This window comes from Vicia villosa, unplaced genomic scaffold, assembly GCF_029867415.1.
Source record: "Vicia villosa cultivar HV-30 ecotype Madison, WI unplaced genomic scaffold, Vvil1.0 ctg.001627F_1_1, whole genome shotgun sequence".
NCBI classification, from domain to species: domain Eukaryota; kingdom Viridiplantae; phylum Streptophyta; class Magnoliopsida; order Fabales; family Fabaceae; genus Vicia; species Vicia villosa.
This window is the reverse complement of record NW_026705678.1, coordinates 8,016-17,712: the sequence shown is the minus strand read 5'-3', so window position 1 is coordinate 17,712 and position 9,697 is coordinate 8,016. Positions and strand designations below refer to the sequence as shown.

The 9,697-nt window shown below is 35.2% G+C and overlaps 1 protein-coding gene across 1 annotated transcript; it reads left to right on the top strand.

The window, feature by feature from the left end:
• The first annotated feature begins 4,304 nt into the window (after nt 1–4,304).
• On the top strand, nt 4,305–5,673 carry LOC131636083 (uncharacterized). Its single transcript, XM_058906731.1, has 4 exons — nt 4,305–4,389; nt 4,478–4,705; nt 5,473–5,527; nt 5,603–5,673. Exons 1-4 carry the CDS (start codon nt 4,306–4,308, stop codon nt 5,671–5,673), a joined length of 438 nt encoding a protein of 145 aa, XP_058762714.1. The 5' UTR covers nt 4,305.
• The last annotated feature ends 4,024 nt before the right edge of the window (nt 5,674–9,697 follow it).

Genomic DNA, 9,697 nt, shown 5'->3' with positions numbered 1-9,697 from the left:
GGAATAGTCACATTATCCACTATAGTTTTAGAATCTGACTCGAATTCCACATTATCATAACCAAGATCTAACACCCATTTAATAGAATCCAAGAGACCTAGAGCTTCACCAGTATCAACATTAGTAATAGGCGAAAAGCATTCAGTCCGGACTACAATAAACGTACCTTCATCGTTTCTGATACAAGCACATATACCGACCTTATTAGTAGAAAAAGATGCATCAATGTTGCATTTAAATGACCTTAGGGTGGATTACAATAATTAGTATCAATTGTCGGCTTCTCTATGGGAGAAGCTATGTTTCTAACTTGTTGGGCGTCTCCTAGACCTGATAAAAGATGAGAAACTCGCATGCAAATATTATCTAGAGACTCCTTAATTTGATTCCAAAGAGTATTGTTTTTACTTTTCTAAATACTCCACATAATAGTTGAAATAACCTTTTGATTTTCATGATTAGAGACCTGCATAAAAGAAAACACAACAGAAATAAATTCTCACCCGTCATTAACCAGCTGCTGAATAGTGTGCCAGAGCCCTACTTTTTCCCAGCAGACGATACTCTTAGGACACTGAAAATGTAAGTGATTATTATTCTAATATCCATTCCACATATCACACAACTATCAGGACACCCGACACCTTTGTCAATGAGACGTGTTCTAGTAGGCACACGATTTCTACATAAACGTCAAAGAAAATTGTTGACTCTTGGAGGGATCTTCATCTTCCAAATTAAATTCCAATTTTCATTAATACGAAGATGAGAGGTGTCAATGGCTTTGTTGATAGAGTAACGATAGGCACTACGCACAGAAAAAATACCGTTCTTTTCAACATTCCAGACTAATTTATCATCGTGGACCGCTTTCAATAAAGGAGTGTTGACAATTTTTTGCGTCACTCCACCATCTACTAACATATAAATAAAGTTCAAATTCCACTATTTACTGTTCGAGCTAATAAGATCTGAAACTTTAAGATTTGCCGCCATCGGATTATCAGGCCACGAATTAGTAACCGCAAAGCTATTATGTAACTAGTTTTGATCTCAAACCGGTATGTACTCTCCTGTACCAATACTCCACTTGTAACCTCCTCTCACCATAAATTTAGCACTCCATATACTACGCCAAACATAACTCGGATTATGACCAATCTTTGATTTTAGAAAATCACAATTTGGGAAATATCTATCCTAGTAGAGACGCAAAACCAGAATGTTAGGATTAGTCATAAGACTCCAAACTTGTTTACTTAACATGGCATAATTAAAAACACTTATATTTTTTAACCCCATACCACCGACGTTCTTAGGCATAGACAGCCGGTTCACGATAACCAATGTATACGTTTATAACTATCTCTTTTATGACCCCACCAGAACAAATTCAACATTTTCTCAATTTCATCACTCAAAGTGGAAGGAAGTAAGAAAATACTCATAATATATGTCGGAATAGATTGGAGGACAAATTTTATGAGTGATTCCCTACCTGCTTGAGAAAGACTTCGACTACTCCAAGAATTTATCTTCTTCCAAATTCTATCTTTGATAAACTTGAAAGTAACTTTTCTGTTTCTCCCTATCATAGATGGGACTCCAAGGTATTTCCTAGTACCCAAAACTTATTGAACTCCTAATGTGCCAACCATAAGATTTTTAAGAACATGATCAACATTCCTACTATAATAGAATTCGGACTTCTGGAAATTGATAGTATGACCGAAAGCTTCTTAATAAGTGGTAAGAATAATCTTCATCATATTAGCTTCACTAAGAGTTTCTTTGAAGAAAAGAAAACACTCGTCGACAAAGAGTAAATGAGAGATAATGGGAGCATTCTTACAAATTCTTACACCGTGAATATCCCCTCGCACTTCTGCTTATTTAATAAGCGCTGAAAGGCCTTCAGAGCACAAAATAAAAAAAATACGGGGACAAAGGATCACCTTGCCTCAATCCCCGACCCGAGACAATCGGACCCACCATGTTTCCATTCACACCCACAGAATAATCAATAGTTTCCACACAAAGCATAATCCACCCAATCCATTTCTGACACAAACCCCTAGTGGAAAGCACATCCTTAAGATAGTCCCAATCAATCCTACCGTAAGCTTTGCTGACAAACTCAATTACCTTATTATCAATGAATAATTTATTATTATAATAATTTTTAACATGTAACAAATTAATAAGTTGTGATTTAGTATAGTTTTAATGTTTAAAGTAAACTTATGAAAAAATTATTCGATAAATAATTTATTATTATAGTAGTTTTAAAACATTTAAATTAATATTAACTCGATTATTTAAAACAATTCGTTTTAAAAATTGAATAAATAATTTTATTTATTTACTAGATTTAAAATAAAAATGAATTATCTTAAATTTTTATTAGAAAGGGTTAGATCAATTATTTTATTACTTGATTATTATTATTTTTTTTATAAAAAAACTAAAGATATATTAACCAGAAAAACACATTCCTTGTACTAGAAGAATGACTCGAAACAAAGTTACATCAACAACAGAATAAAAAGCAACCAAAAACCTCCTAACAAAACTACCCACCAGTGTTAGAAATATTGTAAATCAACGCAAAATGATGACATGTGAGACTTCAACCACCAAAAAGAGTGAAATTGAACCTTCTCACATATCTATTTTAATATATAAAAATCAATTACCACCAAATTCCCTTAATTACCCTAATCACAATCAATTAAACATGGTTTTACATACCCGTGAGCGTAATTTTACATCTAATCATGATTACATTCTAACATCCAATTTAATGCAAAACTTCTTTATTGGAACACGCTTTTTTATTGCATCGGTGCATTTTCATTGGGTCAGAGATAGAGCCAAGTGAAGTCTGCATAATTTCAAATTTGCATACCTTTTCCATTCCTCTCATTCAATTTCGTTTGCCTCCTCATTCAATTTCGTTTGCCTCTTGAATCCTATAATAACTACATAATGCATCTCTCATCCACAAGTTCAACCCTAAACCCATTTGCTTTATTCCATACACAACAGTATTTTTATTGCTTTTACGGTTTAATGTATTGGGAATTGTTGAACCATTGTATGAGTCCCTCCATCTATCTCTTTGCATCACATTTTCTTCTTTCATTCTTTGTTATTTATTTCCACCTTCTTCATTCTTTGTATTCTCAATTTTTTATTCTCTTCCTTTGCTCCTCATTCACTGCTCTGCCATCATTCAGTTGCTCTGCTTAACTTCAGATCTTACTATTCTGCATATCTACGAATTTGATTTTCAATTTTAACTAGTGTCTTACCCGTGCGTTCGCACGGGTACCCGTCTGTCTCGCGCATTGGGTTTTAGGGCACTTTAATAAAATAGGGAATATATATATATATATATATATATATATATATATGTAAGTTCATATTATAAGGTAAAATATTTTAAATAGGTTAAAAATACCTGTTGGACCTTATAGTTGGTTAATTTATCTAAGTTAATAGGACAATAAAGTTTATTGGGCCTTAGAATTCTAGCCTTGGTGCAGAAAACCTATTTTTATTGTTAGACCTAATTTGTTAATAGGCCCAAAAAAGAATCCTATTATTGGTATTGTTACATAACGCTGGAATTTAAAATGAAAGTAACGTTGGATTCATAAGCAATCAAAGAGTCTGTCTTTGGCATTGTTGGTGTAAGAAACGCAGGGTTGGGTGATAAGTGTGAAGAACAAAATGTCGCAGCCAAGAAGGTATGTGCATGTGTTACTGTTTATGTTGTTTGCAGAGTTTATCATAAGATATTCATCCATTTAGAGGTCGCAATGTTGTTTTGATTTCAGTTCACCCAATAGGTTGGAGTTGCAAACTCCATGGAAGCGGCTCACAGTTGAGAGGATACTGAGTGGGTCACAGGAGAATGATGATGTTATGGAGGAATGGAAGAAACAACATCAAAGATTGAATCGTGTCGACGATGCCGGTAAAGTTTCTGTAGAGGCTGCCAGGATTGTTGAAAATAAAGGGTAATCTTATAGTTTAATTTTGTTTCTTGTATTGAATTCCATTTAACCTCTACAAAATTGAATGTGTTTCCGGAATAATGAGTTACAACTTAGTTTAATAAATAGTTTGTATGTTATTGTGTTGAAGGGATGATGGAGATGGAATTGAATACATAATGATATCTTCTGATAGTGAGAGGTAAAGTTTATTTATAAGAGATAGGGAATATATTATCGTTATAGGTATATTGATGCTGTTGTGTTTGCATTGTGTTGTAAATGTGGTCTTAATTTCAGGGAAATGAGTCCTGTACAGGAAGAGTTCGAAGAAGCGTACTGGACTCGTGAAGTTCATGATGTAAAGAAGTTTTGCTCAAATGTTATGGTAAGCAGTGTTCAAAGTCTATAGTTGTTGGCACACTGGTGTTATACAGAGATGTAATGTAACTGATATTGTATGTCAATGAGTGCAGTATATTCCTGCAGAAATAGTAGAGAAATGTGGGCTTGCTGGAATGTCAGAGATTACCCTCAATGATGTGGACAACGGGTACCCATATGAGTGCAATGTGAAGAAGAGGCCAAAAAAAAATGAAACATATTTGTATGGAGAATGGTTTGACTATGTAAGGGCAGCGGAACTGAAAGTAGGTGATAAAGTGCACTTTGTGATTTATTACCCGCCGGTGTTAGATATTATGGTAACAGTGGAGCGCAGTGGTGATCGTTGATAGAGCTGTTGGTTAGGCAATGTTTGTGGTGGATGTATAGGGCTGTTTTTTAGCAGTTTGGTTTGTATGGGATTTATGGTTTTGTTTTTTTTTGTAATGGTGGATGTGAACCAAGATTAACAATTATGGCACTATGTATGGTTTTAAATTAAATATTATCAATTTTGGCTGTAAGTTTCATGGACTGAGCCGAATCTGCCATGGTTTTTATGCAAAATTGATTACCATTCTGTTTTAAAATTAAGTATTGTTTATTATAAGTATTGAACAGGATATCTATCAAACTTGATCAGAATAGGGAACCTAATTTCATTATTGTTGGTATAAGTTTGGGTATGGCTCCTGTAAATGGTAGGCTATTAAATCTAATAGGTAAACACACAACAATGGACATATGAATAGTTGAAAATTCAATTTAATAGTATATGTTAAAGAGTAGTACGATAATATTAAATGGTTATAAAATAGTTGTAATGTGTTATATTATATTGGGATGTGAAAGATCAATTGGGTTATGGGCAGTTATTGTTTTTCGTGAGGCATATAAATAAAACGAAAACTGTTTTGAAGTGATGTAAATGCAAAGAAGACTAATTGAACAATTGCATTGATTTCTATTGGGCGGTGGAAAAGTAGCAGGTATGTGAAGAGTCCATTTAGAGTGTTATATAAGTAATGTGCAGATAGTTTGATAGCACTAAACACTAAAGCATTCATCATTACTCTGCAATCAACAGTGTAAGCTGCGAATTTCTGAAAAGATGGAAGGAAGAGTTGATCAAGCAGTGAGAGGTAAAGGTTAACACATCATTTGAAAGTTTGCTCTGTTACATATTGTATTTAAAAGTTATATATGGTTGCATGCAGGTGAAGAAAACTCGGTCAACCAAATGGCTGTGGGGAAAGCTGTCACCACTGATAACTCTGTGTATGTTTGAATTAGCTTATGTTGAGTATACATTTTATGTTTTAATTTAGAATGTTTGATAACACATTTATTTATTGACCATGTTGTCTGTTTGTATAATGTTCCAGATGCCATGAACCTGTTGTTGACGATTTTAGTTGCCATGTAGAACAGCCTGCTAAGTTACAATATTGTATCTGGAAGCAAGATGTGTCCAACGGGAAGATGGCTCAGTCATGTCTTCTTGTAAGTTATTATTCGTTTTAAGCTTATTGTCTTTCCCTAACAGTTAATGGGATTATCTAATGTTGTTTTATATCAATATTGCAGGAAATTCCTGAGCATGTTGTGGCAAGTCGCTGGCTCCATGGAGCAAGGTTTGTAGATTTGGTTGACTGGGAAAGGGAAGTCAGGTATGAATGTGAAGTTCATCATACCGAAAAGGGTCAGATGTTCTTAGGGCGTGGTTGGTACAAATTTTCCAAGGAAAGGTGCCTGCTTGATGAAGACTCTATGGGCTTCAGCGTTAAGGATCCCATCAGCAAGGAGATACTTGTAACAATGTTGAAATATTGACAATGATGTCAAAGTTTGTTATAAATATCTAAGTGTTAAACTTTTTGTAATTTTCTGGTGGACTTAGGTCCACCTTTATATTAATATATAAGATTTTGGTATTTAGATGTTATGCTATATATATATTATTTCTGTTACTTACATTGCTAATATGCTGTTAGTAATATATATTACAGCAGTTACTTGCAATACTAATATGCTGTTATTAATATAGATTACTGCTGTTACAGATTTACTCTGATCAATTCTAAAAACTTAGACATTGTTAAAAACTTCTTTATAGACAACATTTGTAGTTTTCTCCCTGAATTTCTTTTCTTCATCATGTATCAGTATTTTGATTCCCTTTTTTGTTGTTACTCTTGACAATGCGACATAAATCTGGCCATGTGTGAATACATCTTTCGGTAAGTACAAACCAACGTTATCCAATGACTGTCCCTGTGATTTGTTAATTGTCATAGAATAGGAAACTATAATAGGGAACTGTCTCCTATTCAGTTTGAATGGCCATGGTGATTGGGATGGTGACATGTCCATTCGAGGTATGTAAACCAAATTTCCCATACCTTTACCACCCATTATTGAAGCCTCCAGTACATGGGCTGCCATCTTTGTTATACACAGCCTTGTGCCGTTACATAAACCTTCAGCCTGATCTATATTTCTCATGAGCATTATAGGTGTCCCAACCTTTAGTTTTAAGTGATGGTTTGGCAATCCTGATGTTCGGAGGGAACTTAGAAATTCTGGTGTGAGGATATCAACTACTGCTGGGTCATGAATCTCAGACTTGTCAACTGAATTTGCGCTGTAGTAGTCACGAATCTCTCCTACATTGTTGACCAAACAGAATTAGTAAAAGCAAAAATTAGATTAATATAATCCATTAAATTATATATTTTTGTTGCTTAACCTGGCATCAAGCTAAGTATATGGTCATTGATCTGATCAACAATCTGCAGTGTAGAGGCAAGTATCGCTCGACTTTTAAGGTAATCTACACATTGGAAATTATTTATGAAATCAGGGTATGTGCTATTGACAATGGCCACGATTGGATCATCAAATTCTGTTATCAGAATATCAGGTGGTATGTTGATTTCAGCGGTGCCGTCATTAGGCTCAGATATTCGGCCCTCTCCTATTCTTAAAAGCCAATCTGAAAACTGTGCTATCTCATTTTTGTCAGTCTGTGTCGATCCTGTTCGTAGCCGCATGTTTCTTGTCAATGTTAATACCTCAACTGAATGCCATATGTAAGATGCATTTATGGCACAGTGTACAATATCGGAACGACTGCCTCTGGGGACGACAGGTAAAATCTGTCTGAAATCACCCCCGAAAACAACAACCTTTCCACCGAATACATCAGTTGAATTTTTGTCTGCACTCATAACATCTTTCAAAGTTCTGTCAAGCGATTCTATTGCATACTTATGCGCCATTGGTGCCTCATCCCATATTATAAGCTTTGTCTGTCGTAACATGTCTGCGACATCATCGTTGAATTCAACCTTGCAAGTAGAATTGTCCATAGTTGGTACCGGTATCCTGAACTTTGAATGTGCAGTTCTACCTCCTGGAAGTAACAATGATGCTATACCGCTAGTTGCAACAGTTAAACATATATCGTGTTTTGATCTTAATGCAGCTGCGAGTGTTCTCCACATATATGTTTTTCCGGTACCAACATAACCATGAAGGAAGAAAACCGCAGGTTTTTGAGACTCCACAGCGTGGATGATTTTTTCATAAATACTTCTTTGCTCATCTTAGGAACATAATATTGATTGTAGAACGGTGTTAGAATAATTGATTCATAGAATTTCAAAGCGTAAAATAAAATGAATTTAATTGACGCAATAGTTACCTGTAAGAGCAGCAAACAGATTTTCAAATTCTGAGTTCATTGATGCTGTATCATAATTACGCTCATCATATATGAGCCTGTTTCCCAACTGTTCAAGAACATAAGCATCCGGATATGGAATAGGACTAAAATCCTTTAGTGTCCTTCTATTTGCCTGAAGCAGTTTCTCAATTTCTATTAAAGTCAAATTTTGCAACTCTTCTTGTGTGAGGTCCAATTCTGCATTGATATGAGAAATTGAGTTATAATACTGTTGGTAAGTCATCTGTAGCTTGTTATTAACAAATTGTTTTGTTTGCTATTTTATTATGTCTAACAAACCTGGATTAACAGCCAATGCTCTTTGTGTATGTAAGACACCATAAGATAATAGGAGCCAAGTTTGTTCCCAAACATGTGCAGGGCGATTAACAGCACCAGACAAAAGCATGATAACAAACAGTTTTCGAAGAAAATGACCAGTCCCCCAATGACTTGCCTCCTTTATAGCAGCTATGTATTCTTTGTCGTCTTCAAGAAATCCCATTGCAAAGCATGCATCTCTGAATGTATCATACTGAATGTTATCCACGGTCCTGATTTCCTCATATGTTGTTGGTCCTTTTGCCACCGTCAACATCATGCGCAGGTAAAACAGTTCACCAGTTGTTGGCGGAACCCATATGAGACGTCCAATGGTGAAGCCTTTTTTCCGCGGTTTCCATTCTCTCTTTTTTTTGTGGTAAACAAACTTTGAGACAAACTGACCATAAGTTAATGTTTGTGCCTCTTCATATTTAGCATTTGCTACCAGCCATGCAGTAAACATTGATTCAGTCACACTTGCAGTTTCCAGCACATTTTCCATGCGTGCATAATCTGTATAGTATATAGGTTTCTCCCCAACCAAATGATAGAACATACGTTCCATAGCTGGTTTTCTGCCATGAATATTGTAAGAGTAAATGCGCCAACATGCTTCACTGGGTGAGACATACCTGCAGTCGAGATATTGTTGGATCTCATCAACAGGTTGATTGCTATTTGTTGAAACTGCTGCTGTTATTCTGTCATAGCCTTTATTGATATATTTGAAAAGATATTTTATGGAAGTACTCTGATTACACCATTCCATGTTTATATGTGCCTGGTATTTCATAAGAAATCTGGTATTATATGGAACCACATGTCTGTTGTCCAAGGTGATACCATTTTTTTCAATAGTGAAGGTTTTTGATCTTCTCCTATACAGCGGATATCCCTCTGCATCAACAATAGTGTCTTCAATAAACTTTTGGGGGTAGTATTTAGAACATCGTCCATTCTTCATACATTGTGAGGTCACGCGAGCAAGCCCACAGGGTCCATGCATCATATGTGCCCTAACCAATTTGTATAAATTGGGATGAACAGTCGGGTCGGGAATTTCAGCAGAAATGATCTTGTCTATGTCAGATGGTGTTGGGTATTTGCTCTTAGGGTGTAGGAATATCAAGATGTGAGCATGTGGCAATCCGCGCTTTTGGAATTCGATGGTGTACATATCTATTAAATTGAAAGTTAGTTCGATGTAATATTTTGGTACTACACAGACACATGATTGAAAAGTAGTATAATTAAATGAAAC

Bases quoted from the DNA above. Each gene is read 5' to 3' on its own strand.
- LOC131636083 (XM_058906731.1), top strand. From the start codon at position 4,306: ATGAGTCCTGTACAGGAAGAGTTCGAAGAAGCGTACTGGACTCGTGAA. The intron at 4,390-4,477 runs GTAAGCAGTGTT...CAATGAGTGCAG, and splicing joins AGTTTTGCTCAAATGTTATG to TATATTCCTGCAGAAATAGT. The intron at 5,528-5,602 runs GTAAAGGTTAAC...GGTTGCATGCAG, and splicing joins AGTTGATCAAGCAGTGAGAG to GTGAAGAAAACTCGGTCAAC.